The 16,657-nt window shown below is 36.7% G+C and overlaps 2 protein-coding genes across 3 annotated transcripts; both read right to left on the bottom strand.

Annotated features, from left to right (window-relative positions):
* Positions 1-1,076: 1,076 nt before the first annotated feature.
* LOC110379609 (cytochrome c-2) lies at positions 1,077-3,792 on the bottom strand. Of its 2 annotated transcripts, none has more exons than XM_021339345.3 (4): positions 3,600-3,736; positions 2,831-2,906; positions 2,084-2,192; positions 1,077-1,653 (listed from the first exon to the last, which is right to left on the bottom strand). In XM_021339345.3, exons 2-4 carry the CDS (start codon positions 2,900-2,902, stop codon positions 1,508-1,510), a joined length of 327 nt encoding a protein of 108 aa, XP_021195020.1. In that variant the 5' UTR covers positions 2,903-2,906; positions 3,600-3,736; the 3' UTR covers positions 1,077-1,507. The 2 variants fall into 2 exon arrangements, with proteins under 2 accessions (XP_021195020.1, XP_021195018.1); XM_021339343.3 differs by having other exon boundaries at positions 1,236-1,653; positions 3,651-3,792.
* A 10,627-nt stretch (positions 3,793-14,419) lies between these two features.
* LOC110379608 (uncharacterized) lies at positions 14,420-16,451 on the bottom strand. The gene is made up of 3 exons (XM_021339342.3): positions 16,335-16,451; positions 15,113-16,261; positions 14,420-14,947 (listed from the first exon to the last, which is right to left on the bottom strand). Exons 1-3 carry the CDS (start codon positions 16,378-16,380, stop codon positions 14,766-14,768), a joined length of 1,377 nt encoding a protein of 458 aa, XP_021195017.3. The 5' UTR covers positions 16,381-16,451; the 3' UTR covers positions 14,420-14,765.
* Between the last annotated feature and the right edge of the window lie 206 nt (positions 16,452-16,657).

Genomic DNA, 16,657 nt, shown 5'->3' with positions numbered 1-16,657 from the left:
AAATTTGACGCAGCAGTGCCTCTTTCACCTTCGTTTAGTTATTGTCTCCCTGTTTTATACATTTATGTAATAGCATCAACCCTTTTTACAGGCACTTTTCAAATTCTTTTACTCTCATCAACTATTGTCGAGGTAAAAGAAATAAAAAATACTTAAGTGTATTTAAAGTATTTTTTCCCGAAACAACACTCAATTTACGTGACGCTGCTGCTGCAACGTTGCATGGTGTCACGCGTTCGAAGTACATGCCATCGTTTAGTTCACGCTAAGAACGAAGACCCATAAATGTGGCGCTAGTTTCTATACGACTGCCTCGTTGTTCTAGGAGTAATAGTTCTGTGCACGGAATCTCGGGTTCGATTCCTCGGTTGGGCAGAAATTTACCTGTCGGTTGAGAAGTTTTCACAAAGCAGCCCAGAGCCTAAAAGTTGGCGGTGTTAGACCCTGGGAGGGCACTTAAAGGCGTGTTACAATTCCATGTCAGAGACCTTCAGGCGTACTTGAGTAACTCAGACACCAGGGCTTGTTAGATGATTAAACCTGCCGCCCACTCGATAAGAAGTGTTTTTACAAATGCCCAGTACTCATAAAAATATGCAGTTCCACTATTTTATTTCTATTTTCCAAAACATGACGAAGCCTGGCCCGATAACATAAAGCAGAATGACTAACACTCCTTTACCGGTCCATGATTCGCTTCACCTGCGACGATGATGCAATAAAAAGCATTGCTAGTTATCTCACATACATATAATTATGATGCCAGCTAGCTTTTTTCCTTCAATATTTTACCATAACAAGAGGAAATTACATTATTTCACTGAAAGCTGACCCTAGCCCAGATGCAAAACATTTTATCAGCCTATAAGCTATCTCCCAGGAGAAAGTTCGTCATGAAAACCTGTTGCTAGCGTAAGAATTACCCAGAACATTTCAGGGTCATAATTCTTCATCAATCATTTACCTGTACTAAAAATACCACTCATGTTGTCAAACTCCTCCAAACAGAAAACGCCAATATAAAATATATGAAATAATAAAAATAAATTTAAAGAAAGGAACAAAAACAGAAGTAATAAATTAAAATTATTTATTAAATAATTTCATTTAACCACTAAGTAATAATTGGTAACAATTATCCGAAATTAATAATTAACACTGGAATTTAGCTGATACAGAAGAAATAAATAATGAGTTGTGTAGAAACATTCACAAATGAAAAGCTTTAGGGGGAATCTCGTTAATAATTTAATAACAGTAAAGTCACTCACAACATTTCAAGAGAGTATACTCAATGTAATATACTGCACACTGTAACTTGTACTCACATAATTGTAGAACAGCTAAGAATATGACATGTGAACTATATACTAAGTGTATCACGCAACTTAATTATTGCAGAATACAATTGATGATACTGATTGGGCTATTAAATAAGAAATATATTCCATGATTAATATGGAAAATGTTCCTTATTTTGAACGATTTTTCCTAAATTTTCAAAAATCTACTTTGTGGCTTCTCTTAGGTAAGCGATGAGATCCGCGCGCTCATTGGGCTTCTTCAAACCGGCGAACACCATCTTGGTGCCAGGGATGTATTTCTTGGGGTTCTCCAGGTACTCGAAGAGGGTGTCCTCATTCCATGAGATACCTGTAAAATAAAAGTATAAAATGTTTACTCCCATTATGTAATGTTTGATATAATAAAGAACATATTTGTAGCATTACTGACTGATAGATAACTGATTAGCTAATCAAACAACGGTATTTGTCGCCATTGCGATATTGTGATTGAGTGAACTGTCAATTCCACGTGGCGTGATATTCACGCGATTGTAACAATAAGACTGTAGGAGCATAAATGTTTGACCTTTGGACATGACGTCATCAACAATAGTGCCGTTAAAATTTATAGAATCTCATGATGTTTGTAGTATTTGTAACGATCACTATGCATAACAATTGGATCATAAAATAAATGTTACCACTGGTAATTTAATAAGTATTAGGCCTTAGAATAGCAGTTATGGATCGCTAACTAATTATTTTAAGGTTGTATGAACTAAAAATAAAATAATTACCTTTGGACTTGTTGGCATCTGTGTATGAGAAACCAGCAGCTTGGCCAGTCTTGCGGTTCCAGATACCGTGGAGGTTGGGACCTACTTTGTGTTTGCCGCCAGCTTCAACCTGTAACATGAATATACTTCTGCGTTAATATTTGAAACTAAGTTAAATTATACCATTTACTTATACTATTTACATGTTAACTTTAGTTAAAAAGATAACATAAGGGTAGCGTGTAATTCAATTATCATGAGTGCTAATGGAGCATGTTCTCAGTATTTTCCATGCATACATATATATTTATACAATTAGTTAATGTATTTTGCACTGTTAAATAACAGTCATCCTATACCTATCATGTGAAAGAAGAGTAATAAAATAGTGGGATACTAATATGCAGAATGTTATTGAACAAACTAAAACAAATGAAAATTAATTTGACATGAGGTGGTTAATGGAGTACTGTGGCTTTCTTTTTCACAAAATGTTATCATATCATCATGCTTTGCATGAAGGTTCAATTTACAATGCTTTAATGCTACGTGGTACATGGAATTATGTGCACGTTGGAACATTTTTGGGTTTTTCTACAGATCAGTTTAACAGGAAAATTGAATATAATTTGTGTTAAAATTCCCTCTTTAGGTTATTTCTAGAAATGAGTTTCAATGTCATGAGTCAGAACAGACAATGTCACTCATTGAATGCCTGACAATGATGTTTATGATAAGAATGATGAATAGAGGTAGGTAGGTACTTACAGTGTGGCACTGGGCACATCTTTGAACAAAGATTTTCTTGCCATTCTCAGCGTTTCCAGCAGGGATACCCATGGTTCTAGAAAGAGGTAACAGGAAAAATTCATTAAAATTAAAGATATTACCTCTATTATTAACACCAACTAGGAAAAATGAGATTTAAACCATTGTGAGGTTATGTCGAGATCATGAGGACTCAAGGTCAATGTGCTATGTTTTTCATTAACTTCGATTTAAGTGTTACATAAATGATTTTTCATAGAATTTAATGAGTTTTGTGTACACTGATATATTACATGTAGGTAGGTAATTATAAAATTATGCTTGAAAGACGATGAACTTTAGCCAGAAACCACTACAGTGGAATTATTAAGCGAAAGAGTATTCTAGAAATACTCAGGTTGTAAAAAGCTATAAATCACAGCACTGGTTATAAATAAGTATTGCTCTGGAATTCGTAAATGGAACTAGGTCAGGATCAATGTCATCAGGGAGTTCCAAGGCACAAGGTGTCGTAACGTCATGTTACGTAAGTGCTTGAAATACAAAAGTGCAACAAATCACAATGTTTTGCATTAGGCTCATTGTTCCACCGTTCTAGTACTCTTAATCAGTAGAAGCACTTAAAAACTTAATTCACATTACACACTTTACCGAAGATTAAATTAAATGTAGGGTGCTCACGATCAATACGAGCATTAGCCCAAATAAAAGAATCAATAAAACACAGAATATGAAGACAATGCCTTGAATAGATTGGCAATCTACTTACGATTTTGTATTTTAGAAAAAAATATATAATTATAGCGTAACGTTCGCTCACCACAATTAAGACTTTTTCAATGACGAACTCGCTCAAGTCGTGACAGCAACGTGCGTGCACACTCACACGGCAACGAATGAATGAACTGTGAGTGAAAAATGTTGCCAGCGCTCCAACACCCAGCCCGCCCGATTCGATCGATAGTTTCGTAAGTAAATTCTTTCGTTATCTGTTACCCAAAGAATCCGAGCAAAGCAGATAGTGGCTTTTACAAAGTTTAAGTTGAATGAAATTCCGACTATAATAGTATGTGTGTTGTACTTATTGGTATTCATGTAGCGGGGAAATAATCGAGTGTAAATGTTACATTGAAAATTTTAATGTGGCAGCACCATTACAATGTGCAAATGCGATGTGAGTGAGGATTTCGCGGTAATTTTCTTACATTTTCCTCAATGAAGAATTTTAATATTCTCAATTAGGGAGGAAAAAGACCTAGGTATTTCTTGTTCAGTGCGAAGAGTGTTAAGATGATGGGGTCCTTGTTGATGTCCTAGAAACTTTCTGTGCGATTACTGTTTAAGATTTTATATCGTAGATAATATACCTATATCCACAAATTATTTTCTAGAATATAATAAATTTCTAGATAAAACCTCTTAATAGACGTCACGTTAGTAGTTACAGAAGTTGGAGATCTTTTTCCCGTTCTTACCTAAGAAGTTACAATATACTTATCCTTTAGATCAATATGGTTTCTCCTTATTTCTTTGATTTTAACTCTGTAAAAGCTTCATGCACCAGAATAATACTTATATATCTACTCATATTGTGCCAAAATGTTCAAAAATACAATCACATTGTCTCGTGTCCCAGCCGTTTGTATTTTAAATAGTAAGCACGTGATTCGAGACGCGCCGTCCTACTCGGCAATGAAAACAGTAGTGTTTACGAGTAGGTATGAAAATCTAAATTCGTACGACTAAAAATAATAGTGTTTACGTAGGTCAGACTAATAGTCTGTAAGAGTACTAGAACGAGTTCATCTGGCTACAAATATACCTATATTCATTGTTGTTTGTAATATTGGATAATTCCCGGTTTTTTATGTTTTCTTTCTGACATCCATATGCTATGGCAGTCTTGCGTAGATACGCAAGTATCTACGTAAGGTAAGGTATGTATGTAGGTTGTAAAGGTGTAGAGCTACATGCATAGTTAGTAAGAATTCCCAAAATATCAATTTCGTAGTCGAAAACTTGCAAATGTGCCTAATTATTTTTAGGATTATATTTTGACATTGATTGACTTTAAAAGGACGAGAAAGTATATCCAGTAAAATTAGAAGATACCAATGTAATGTAATGTAATGTATGTATAGATGTGAATTAGAGTATCAGAGACTGTGACGTGAAGTCCAACAACATAACAAACCTGATAATTTCTATCGTTGTCTAATACACACAATTATAATTAAAGTAGGTAGGTACCGCTTATCTGATTGTCACAATAAGTACCTATCTGATAAATTACCTACTCCGTAAACATAACTAAAGCAGGCTAATAGCTAATCGGATAATTTCATCTTCTTATTACGATTATGATATAGACAAAATAATAGTGTCTAACATGTTTCAGCGCTGAAATGGTCCGAACAAATTGAAATTAAGCAGATTAGTAGCGTAAATGAAAGTAAGTAGAACTGCCTAAAGGTCTTGCGTCAAAAGAGAAAAAACATAGACATCATCATTATCTTCCTGCCCTGTTCCCAAGTCATTTGGGGTCGGCGCAACATGTCTTTTTCTTCCATTCCTCTCTGTAAGACGTCAACTTCCATCCACTCCCTTCTGCTTCATGTCCTCTTTCAGGCAATCAATCCATCTTTTCCTCGGTCTACCTCTGCCTCTCAATACTTCCACATTCGCTTCTTTCAGGCTTCCTCTGATATACTCATTCCTCACTTTGTCCATTCTGGTAACCCCACACATCCATCTCAACATTCTCATCTCTGCTACATGCACTTTTTTCTCATCCTTCTTGTTCAATGCACAACACTGTGTTCAGGCCCGCCGTAAGCGGGCGTGCAGCGCGTGCACCGCACGCGGGCGGCACGTCCTAGGGGGCGGCAAATCGAGCGACTTATCACGTTATATTAAAAAAAAAACAATATCTTTTTACCAATTATTTGATTTCAATATTTCCAAACACAGCAATAGCGCTAAGAATATTACTTACACTGCCGGTTTCAGTTACATCTGTTGATCATTTTCAAAATTAAAAATAATTATAAACGATTTAAGATCAACAATTGGCGTAGCGTGGAGGGAGAGAGCAGGGGGGGCAAATGCCCTGGGCAGCACTATTTAGGGGGCGGCAAAATTAACCCATACGGCAAAATTAAACCATAATTACGTAATAAAAATATTTTTACTCAAAATAGATGAGTAGATTAGCAATAAAATTTCTGAAAAACCGCCCTCGCTTTGGTCGTCCCCTATCAATTTTGACGGGTTCATCCTTTGCATCCCCAAAAAAATTCGCGCTAGCTGCGCTCGCGCCTCCATGTCAGATACCTATCGCAGTCAGTAGCGGTTTTAGGGTAGGGCGCGGTTGGGGGACGGCCCAGGGCGCCGGATATAAGGGGCGCCGCAGGCGCCCCCAACCAATCCTTGATCAGAATGTTACTCCTATTTTTGTTTTAAATTTCATCAAAGATTGCAACTTACAAGAACTGTATCCAAATGAATGGATAGCATCAGGGCCATCTTAACCTGTGGTGCAGCGTGTGCGAATAACCCGGGCGCCGCGGGCTCAGGGGCGCCCAAGGCGAATTTGTGTTTAATTCGACGTTAAATTTGAGAAATTATCGAAGAAACACTACTTTTATGTCCCAAAACTCAAAAATTTTCGCGCTCGCTTCGCTCGCGGTTTCCTTACTTTGCGCTTCAATTTTTTATCACTTATAGCTACTTTTAATGTCCCAATACTCAAAAAAATTCGCGCTCCCTTCGCTCGCGGCTTCTTCACTTCCCAGTCGCTTTTTACTTTATATGTTTAGGACTTTTAGTGATCCTTTTTGCTAGGGTAGACTAAAAAAATCTTGAAAAATAAAAACAACTGTAAAGTGAAGCAAGCCCGAAAATTTTTGAGTTTTGGATCACTAAAAGTCATCATCCTCCGAGCCTTTTTCCCAAACTATGTTGGGGTCGGCTTCCAATCTAACCGGATTCAGCTGAGTACCAGTGCTTTACGAGAAGCGACTGCCTATCTGACCTCCTCAACCCAGTTCCCCGGGCAACCCGATACCCCTTGGTTAGACTGGTGTCAGACTTACTGGCTTCTGACTACCCGTAACGACTGTCAAGGATGTTCAATGACAGCCGGGACCTACAGTTTAACGTGCCATCCGAAACACAGTCCATGATGTCTAAGATATACTTAGAAAGTACATACAAACTTAGAAAAGTTGCATTGGTACTTGCCTGACCTGGAATCGAACCCGCGCCCTCATACTCGAGAGGTTGGATCTTTGCCCACTAGGCCACCACGACTTCCCCCACAAAAAACCATGAATAACATATTTTACTGAAATTAAACATTGCTGTAGATAATTTAAGTTCGTTAGTTTAAGTTACCCATAATCTGTTCTAAGCACTTTGATATACATTATGTTGGTACCTATCCATTAATCACAATCTTTCAATACATAGGGGCCACTTGGGTAATGATTGCACTGCATTGATGCCCTAAGCAATTGCTTAGTCTGCTTATGGGCTAACCCAGGACTTTTTAGGTTACTCTAAGACTTGAGCATTTCAAGTAAATAAAAAGTTATGTGTAATATATGTTATGTACCTATTGCAATATTTATGTATCCAAAAGGAAGTGCGTTTTCTGCAATCAGAGCGGTGCATGTACATATTTTTTCTGTTGGACAAGTAAAATGGATATGAATGGGCGGGTGGGTCCGGACCCCCTGGACCCCCTTATATATTTTTTGACAAAACCCAGTATAATATGTAGTCGGAGGGCGGCATAATCGGTTTTGCACGCGGGCGAACAAACAGCTAGCGGCGGGCCTGACTGTGTTTCATACAGGACGACAGGTCTTATTACGGATTTGTAAATTTTGCCCTTTTGTTTGAGGGACATCCGTGGGTCATACATAGACAGTTAGTTCTTAAAATCATTTAACGCTTTAGATAAGTCAGTAACAAATCCGGTTTCAATAAGTTGTTCAAGTATATCTATTCCTATACATATAAAAATATCGAAAAATATAACTGCGGTTTAAAATTATTCAGATAACAAGGCCGAATTATATTCCGATTTGTATGAAGAAATTGTATTGATAGGCATGCAAGGGCACGGCCGAATTAGATAAGAGATGTCTGAAAAGTAAAAATATACTTATCAGGTAAGTATCAGACTGTGACGTATACAATACCTACATAATATACAATGAGGATATAGAATACCAATTCTTAATTGTGTTCTTAAGTATCAGTAAGTATGAGAAATTTTAAAGATAGGTAAGTAATGTTTTCTAGCTGCGGAAATATATTTTGCAATAGATGCTGTAGTTCCGGATTTTACCTGCTGCACAAACATATTTTTTCCTTGTAATGTGTTCAGCACCTGCATCCATTTCAACATATTTGTCGCCCTTTACGAAGCAAAAAGACCCTAAGTAGCTACGGAGAGTAGGTACAGTATGGTCCTAGTAATATAAAATAAAAAATATTCTCGTCGATGCTGATTTTATTTATCCCACCATCTTGCGGCGACCGATTAATTCAATCAAGTGAACATCTATTGGCTTCAAGTGCAGAGCAAACTGAATAAAGACATTATTTCCGGGCGAACGTAGCGCTCTCTGGCGGGGCTCGTTAGCAACAGTTATTTAACTATAGTATGGTTTGGTGGTACGTTTATGTTTTAAATGCAGATTGAAAGCCCTAATCTAATTTTACGGAATACCTATTGAAGAAAATTTTAAGGAATATTTTTATGGCAACAATTGTTTGCATTTATACGCCATAACTGCGTGTTTTTGGGATGACAAGTAATTAATGAACTCTTTTTGGGAAACTTAAAAGAGACCGATTTAATTTATTGATATATTTTTGTAAACTGCTTTGTTTCCCATTTAAAGCGCTACTTGACGTTTTTTTTTTGCAAACTGATACTGAACGAGGTACCTAAGTTTACTCATTATGCTGTTCTACAATACTACGTCCTCTTACGGCAGTTAAGTTAATAGCGTAACCTTCTATCTTTCCCTCCGCCGTGGTTTCCTCGCAAACATAGCCACTGCGAACATTTGCAATATTTATATTTGTACGAACTAGATGGCAGCTGTAGTACATGTCCACGAATGGAAATGCTGGTTGGTTCTGATGAAATGAAGAATTTTTTTCATTTGAAGGTGAAAAGTATGTATATGAATGAGTGTAAAAAAATTGTACCAATAAATCGGAACGTGTTCGTCAAAAGCTGTTTTATAACTGTGGATATACTATTTATGGGTACCGGTACTTTTATCTAGTAGTACTATTTATCAGCAGTTAAATCTGAACGTGTGAGACGCCCGTAATTCTCGATCTTGAAATGAAAACTACGTCTAGTCCGCTGATTGACAACGGTCACGTGAGAGAATAGTTGGCAAAAGCAACATGTTTTCACTGAGCCAAAAACACTAGTAGTGGGTGAGCTAAATGTCTACGTGAGTAAATTGAATGAATGAGTATAGTTAAGAAAATGAAAGCTATATTTGAACATTTTCTAGTAGCTTTGGATGGGTGTGCTAAGGTAAACCATGATACAAAAGTCGTAGCGGAAACATGCTACGAATTCCATAGTTCTGGAAACGATGACTACGGTTTTCGTAGCAAGGTGGATTCGTAGCCGCAGACGTATTATCTCTGACGTCCAGGTAAATGCAGAGATTAGAGAGAGAGGTACCTAAAGATGTTTTTTAAGCGATGTGAGTCAGTTCGTTATGAAAGAAATGGTGGAAAAGGTGTTATTATCATACTAAGTTATTTCAAAAGACTCCAACCTCCCAGTTTCTCAGTTTTACTCTAAAAGGGTTTCCTTTGTCACACACCGAATGGTTGATAAGAAGGAACAATGCGACCTTCAAGGTATTTAAGATAATCGTTAGGTATGTAACCTTGTGAACCCCGTATTTATTATCTGTGCGATCCCCCACCGGTAAATTGCAGATTGGTCCGATTTTGACAAGGGTTCCTTCAGCTGCGGGAAATTGATTTAATGTTGGGGCACCACGGGGCGGTGTTTGTCGAAACGGTCAAGAAATAACTAAGTAGTCTTCGGTGGTCATCAAACAGTCATCAACTATTTCAGGTTAAAACCGATTTGTTTATTTTACGATAATGATATTGCTGCAACGGAAGTGTAGGTACCAAGAAAAAAAAAAGGTATCAGCTCTATTCATTTTCTAGCACTGGCTGTGCATTTGGCCGCTTGTATTTTTTCGGGCTTTCTAAAATAGCTCATACATAACTATCTACCTACGTGTATTTACCTACTCAAGCTATTTAAAAAATAATTGGAAAGGTGCTGAAAATGAGTAACAAAGATTAGTTTTCAACATCAACAGAAAAACGTATGTTTTTCAATAGTGTTGTAATATTGTCAACAGAACAGTACGAGTCGCATTCAACCTCAACCGAGTTGAGTCCTCTAAATCGTTATGATTTCCCTGGGGAACTTAACCCCGTTATTTTTATAAAACGTATGTATTTTAGTGCGGTAGTGGTTTCTTTATTTGTTTACAACCAAAGGATTGCGGGGCATGTTCTTGCTTGTATAGCCATGAGCATAAATGTTTACGTATAAATCATGTACCTATGTTTCGTACACTCGACATAAGAGAAATTCAAAGTACGAGGAAATATTTTTAATGGCTGTATTCTCTTTTACTCTCTTACACGCACATACAAAGATTCTCTTTGATGTTTGAATGAAACAGGTTAGTACCTATGTATGTACCTAGTATAGTACTTAACTTTTGAATGCTTTATCCTAATGTTCTAAATGTGCATTCGTAAAGGTTTAATTTAACAAGTGGCTTTCTTAAATAAATGAAAGCCACAAATGTTAAATAGCCTCTAGAATAATCTCTCAAACCTTAACATTCAAATAAGGGACAGCTTTATTTGGATTTTCGATTTAAATCGGCTTATGAAAAGTTTTTATTATACGCAAGTAAGGGACTGACTTTGTTACGAAGCTGCTGGTTTATTTTTGGGGATTTTCGAGACGGAAATTGTATAACAGAGTAGAGGGAAAATGCTGTCGGTTGCGTATTCCCGCGCTTTGATTTTGGACTGCGCCTGGCTAGTTCAATTTGGCGACGTAACATTGGCAGCCACAGTAGCTAGTTTCAGCGCGAACAAATCCTGTCGAAAGTGCCTGAGCTGTATGCAGGTATGCGGTCTGCGTTCAACCTCGTGAATGTTCATGAAAATTTCGTCGGGATTGCGCCTCTGACAAGCTCCCGCGACTTTGATGCGCCGCGCTGATTCTATTGGTGTTCTTTGAATTTTGTTTTCCTTCAACGTTATTTGACTTTGAGCTGTTATTGAATTTTTATACTGGAGTTTTGGTTTGTTACTGGGTTAAATCTTTTGTATTTCTGTTGTTAACTGCGGTGATAAAGCATAAGTAAGCAATCTATTTCTTTGAAGCGAGGATAATGGTAATAAAGTTTCATGTATCTTTTTTATTATTTCTTATACCTATCTCTTAACTGTCTATGATGGAAAATTGGAATCAAATGTCGAACCCATTTCATTGGTGAGTAGGCCGTAAAAAAAGTGGACTGCAGATTATCCTCATTGTGTAGGCGTTTGTAATAATTTATACTTGATTATGTACTTACCTACCTATCAAATTCACACCTACATAAATGGGCGTAAAGCTGTATAAATTAGTAGCTACAATTACAATAACTCTTGATGTTCAGTCACCGACCATTAAATTAAAAATACATAGGTAAGTCTGGTTTAAGTACAATTTATTGTTGGCCCTCGTAAGCTCTAATAACATAAATGCCCGTAAACAAGTCTACTTTCAGTGAGATATATAGGGGAATGATTATTAATTCACATTACTCCGCAATCGCGATTTTTTCAACAATGGTGTTATCATGAGCGCAGAAGAGCGTGTAGGCTCTAGAGACGTCTAATGCACATCATTACTAAGGATTGTTATCGTTAATGGCTTTGAAGGTTTGAACGGCCAGTAGTACCTAGTAGATGTAATTATGTAATCATTGAATAGGCCTATGTTGCCCGCAGCAGCATAGGTAAACATTGCCTATGTTGCTCGTTTCATTCTTCAATCTGCATTAAGTACTTCAATTAGCAATCGGTTGTGACTTCTATGTCTTCCTTGACTGTAACTTAAGGTACTAAGTATAGTTCTTATGTAAAACCTTTTTTGAATGTCCAACTACAGTTTCACGTACCGAATAAAATGTTAATTACAATTACTTCACGTTGAATCGCACATCAAATATTTTTCCCAGCGAGTAATTACTTCATCAGCAGCACAAGAATTTGAACAAATTGTTGCCGACGCAGCTATTACGAGGTTTTAACTCAGGCTTTACGATCCGGATCGTTTGATAATTGTCCGTAGTAAATTCACTTTCGCTATTCTGTTTAATCTAAAGGTATTCTTTGCCCTGCTAATTGTTTTTAAATCTCCCAAGTGTTTTATTAACACGAGTATTGGGAGCGGCTGTGGAAGACGAATTGTTGTTGTTAATTAGATGAACGCGGGGCAGTCTTCAGCGGTTTTTGAGTCGTTATTGGAACAGTACATAGTTGTTACCTTTAGGTACCTGTACGGTTTACTGAAACTCGGCTGGTGCGGTGTTAAGAAATCAAATCAATCTTTTAGACATTCTATGCTAGCTTGAAGTAATATTCTTAAGAAAATCCTTTTACAATAATTAAAACCATCTGACCTGGCAAGAACCTAATACGGGCCAGCTTTATATAAAACCCCATCTTACATTTCTGTCCGTCATCAATACATATTACTCGATAGCAGAACCACTTTACATAATTCATATAAAAGGTACCGTTGAATATGCTGAAGGACAGTTGGTCATCGTGATTCTCATTGTCCGTATAACAAAAGATCAACGGCTTGGGTTTAACCGCTTCGGCCAATATCGGGTGCGAAATTCTATCTATTCCATGATATTGAATTTGCTTTAGCCGAGAGCTTAGCTTGGCTTACGGATAACAATGCAGGTAGACCACCTATTTAGAAATAAGGCTGGCAATGGATACGACCGTAGAGTTTTAATAGTGTTTAATGATGAGTTGTTTTACTGTGATTGATACGTTTATTGAAAGAACTTTTTAATTTAAAATACTATATAATACTATGATTTATAGATATACATACAGCATTATCATTCCAGTTAAATAAAATACTCAATTCAATAAAATGAAAAGTTAACTTAAGATTATTGTTTACAAATCTAGCATATCATGTTAACTCGATATCTCTATATAGGTGGGTTGATGGTCAATTATATTACAATAAGTTGTCCAAGTGATATCTCAATAATATTGCAATAGGTAAGTTGTCCAAGAAATAAACACTTGAAGACCGACGACGTGCCACAAGACTAATGGCATCCAAAAACGTAAGGGGTTGTCAAACGAATTTACACACCTTCTCTAATGATGTATCGACGACCCTAGAGATAAGATTTCTCAACCATTCACCGATTGGAGTGCGCGCCAATGTTTTCCGTATACATGAATAAACAATATACTTTCCTCCCTAGGGCTGCTACACAACCTTGTTTATTTGCTTTTCCTATATCGAGTACCTATAAAACATTTTATCACTTAAACAAATCAGTGGGAAATGCTTGTAGTCTATTAAAAAGAAGCTTACCTACTATAATAATTTGCCCAACGATTTGTTTGATGAAACTTTTAAAGACGCCATTGGTTTCGATAAAATTGATAGCGCGACAAAAGATATTTCTGTTCAAATATTCGTTATATTAAATTCATTTTAATGCCTATCTAAAAAGAGATGTTCAGCAAATGTTCAATAAAATCCCTAAATTGAAAGTCCCTTTTTTAATCTGCAATCAATCTTAGTATCTATCAAAAGGCGAACAATCCCCTTGTAAGAAGCTGACGTCTCAGGATTGGGTGGCCTACTCAAAAATACGAATAATTTATATCTTTTCAGATTTGTCTTTCAATTAAGTAGTGCTTTGTACCCAAATTCGCGATACATATCTCAATGTGTGTTTGCATATTCACAAAGAACGTTCACTTTTTATTATCCACATTACATTTTTCATGTTCGTAAAAACCTTCTCTAATTAAATTTTTGAGCACTTAAAAAAACTTTTCTATTTCAGTCTTTTAATTTTAAACGAAAATATTTACCTTATTAGGTTTCACGCTGGTAGCACAGAATTTTATAAAATTGCGAATCGCAATATTCCAGAGCAGGTCAAGTTTCACGGGAGCTCACAATGAATACTGAATAACTTGATTAATACAACAGTGCATGATAGTTATTATTAACTGTGAACTATGTTTAATGTTATTATAACAATTTGAATAACAATGATCGGCATACCTGACGCTCTCAGTATTGCCATTGGCATTACTCATTCAACATTTCCTCGCGGACTGACGGCCACATACGTGGGTAATTTCGGACAAAAAGAACGTGCTCTTTTCAGAGGCTTAATGTCCCGACCCACACGTACTTCACCACTTATAATTCAAAAGGTGAAAAGAAACCAAAGCTTGTTTAATCACATATATTTAAATCGACTTTATAGAAGTACCTCCCCTAAAAGCTGAATTCGCTGCTGTACAATCTGTTTTGTAAAATACTTTTTGTTTTGGAAACAATGTAATTAAGCAAACAAATGTTTGTTGCTATCAGCTATATTGAATACGAAACGAATCAAACTACAAAGTGGAGGAATGTCTTTGCTTCCGTATTGAAGCCATTGTACCGAGGAAATGGGAACTTGGAATACGAATAAAGCTACCCTTATCATTTGCATCGAGTCTCGAAAAATATTATAGTTAAATAGCTCACTATAGTTAACATTTTTTTGTACAAACAAGAGTTCGAACAAAACTGTTAGTTGTAATATTTTACAATAGCTGTTAAGATTATTGCAAACATAACGCTGTTTCCGTTGATAGAGTAAGCACCGTTGCAGAGCTCTGAGTGGCACATGGAGCAAGATTTATATTTTGGCACGAATCCCGCGTTTGAGTCCTCGCAAGAATTTCCACAATCACGAATCAGTGTAAGTGTGCCTGCAATAAGAGAATCATTTATTAATAATTTTATAATCTACCTCATGTTTTTTTTTATAAGCAGATAAAACACAGGCCTAACATTGAATGCCACTGGCGCCGCGCTGCGCTTGTACTTTAAAAGGGAAACATTGTTTTAAATAGTTATTGTAACAGGTCACTTACTTCCCTTCCCAAAAGTTTTCGTAATGCAAGCGTTGTTTCCTTTCCGACAGTACTTCACTGTGGTCCTCTTGTCGGGAACCCAGCAACTTGGGTTATTCGCAGTGCTACACGCGTAGCATACCCTTTCACTTTGCATCAACGTAAGGGGTGACTGTCCCATTTTGGGTCCTGTTGCAGGTTCTGCCATTTCACGTCTGGCGTCTTTGTATCGTGGTCGTCCTACGTGTGCCACTGACTTCTCATTAGCTGGCAATGTCGTTTTATTCAAACTTTTAAGGTCTATTCCTGATTTTATACCACTTTTATCAGCATTTAGTACTGATACCATGGCTTGGTCATTTTTAATATTTGATTTATTGTAAGGATCATTTTGGTTTTGGTAAAGCTCTTTTTCTTTGCGTAAAATATCATTTGACATGGATCTCCTTGAGTGTCCTTCTATGTTATTCTGGTGATCGTCATGTAAACATTTATTTGCCTTTAAAGAACTAGTTTGTCTACGTTCCATATTATATTGGGGCTCTGAAGTTGGCTCTTGCTTTGGGATATCACTAGAAAATTCAGGGAAAAAATTGCTTTCGGTCACATCATTAGGTGTTTTCAAATTTGAGGGTCGGAATTCATTTGGAACAACATTTCTTGGGTCAGAAATATAGATATTCCTTGGTTCAACATCGAATTCATTGGCTGTCACAACATGAGGTGCACTATGTGGAGACGGGTGACTATCAGGCGTGATATCAGGTAAAATTTCACGGTGATTTTCTTCTAATGAATCTATTACAGGATTAGTTATAGGTAAGGCTTTCCTGATGGTATGTAAGTCTTGGCTTTTAGGAGGTGGTTTTTTATCATTTATTTTAAGGTCATTTTCTCCATTTTTCAAAGATTGTGGCTTAAGAGAAGCTGCCTTATCAGGTAATGTTTCCACCTTTGTAACTGGCGGAGGACTTAACCGATGTTCAATCGGATCACTTTCAGAGTTGCTCCGTCGTGTACATGGTTTTGGATTAATGGTCCTATGTGCTTGACTATAAAAGTTTCCTTGAATAGCTTGGAAGGTTTGAACGGGCCATTCAGTATCTGGTCTTTTGCCATCGGGTTGAATTAAGTTATGATCATCTAGATTGGCGGTCTCTTGTAGGTAACCTGAAAATATTAAAATTGTGATGGTACATTAAAAAGCACAAAGTTACTTACAAATTCAATTACTGAAACCCACATGATGAAAACAGATGACAAAAAATGGCTAATATTAAAAATTTCATCGGTGTGTTTTTTAGAGCCTTACTACACAAACTTAACCGCACAGAATTTGTAACTAGACTAAAGTGGGTTGAAAGAGAAAATTGCTAAATATATCCTACGGCACAGCAAAGATATTTTATCTTTAAAAGCTGTAAACCAATATCGGTCTATTGTGAATATGCGTTGGATGGAAAGGCATTCCATGAAAACAATAGATGTTCCGCAAAAACGGTTTCCATTGTTCCAAACTATATCCTCATTGATTTCATGAGCACGTTATGTGGGACCGATATGTTT

This window comes from Helicoverpa armigera, chromosome 18 (assembly GCF_030705265.1).
Source record: "Helicoverpa armigera isolate CAAS_96S chromosome 18, ASM3070526v1, whole genome shotgun sequence".
NCBI lineage: Eukaryota > Metazoa > Arthropoda > Insecta > Lepidoptera > Noctuidae > Helicoverpa > Helicoverpa armigera.
This window is presented reverse-complemented; position numbering and strand designations above follow the sequence as displayed.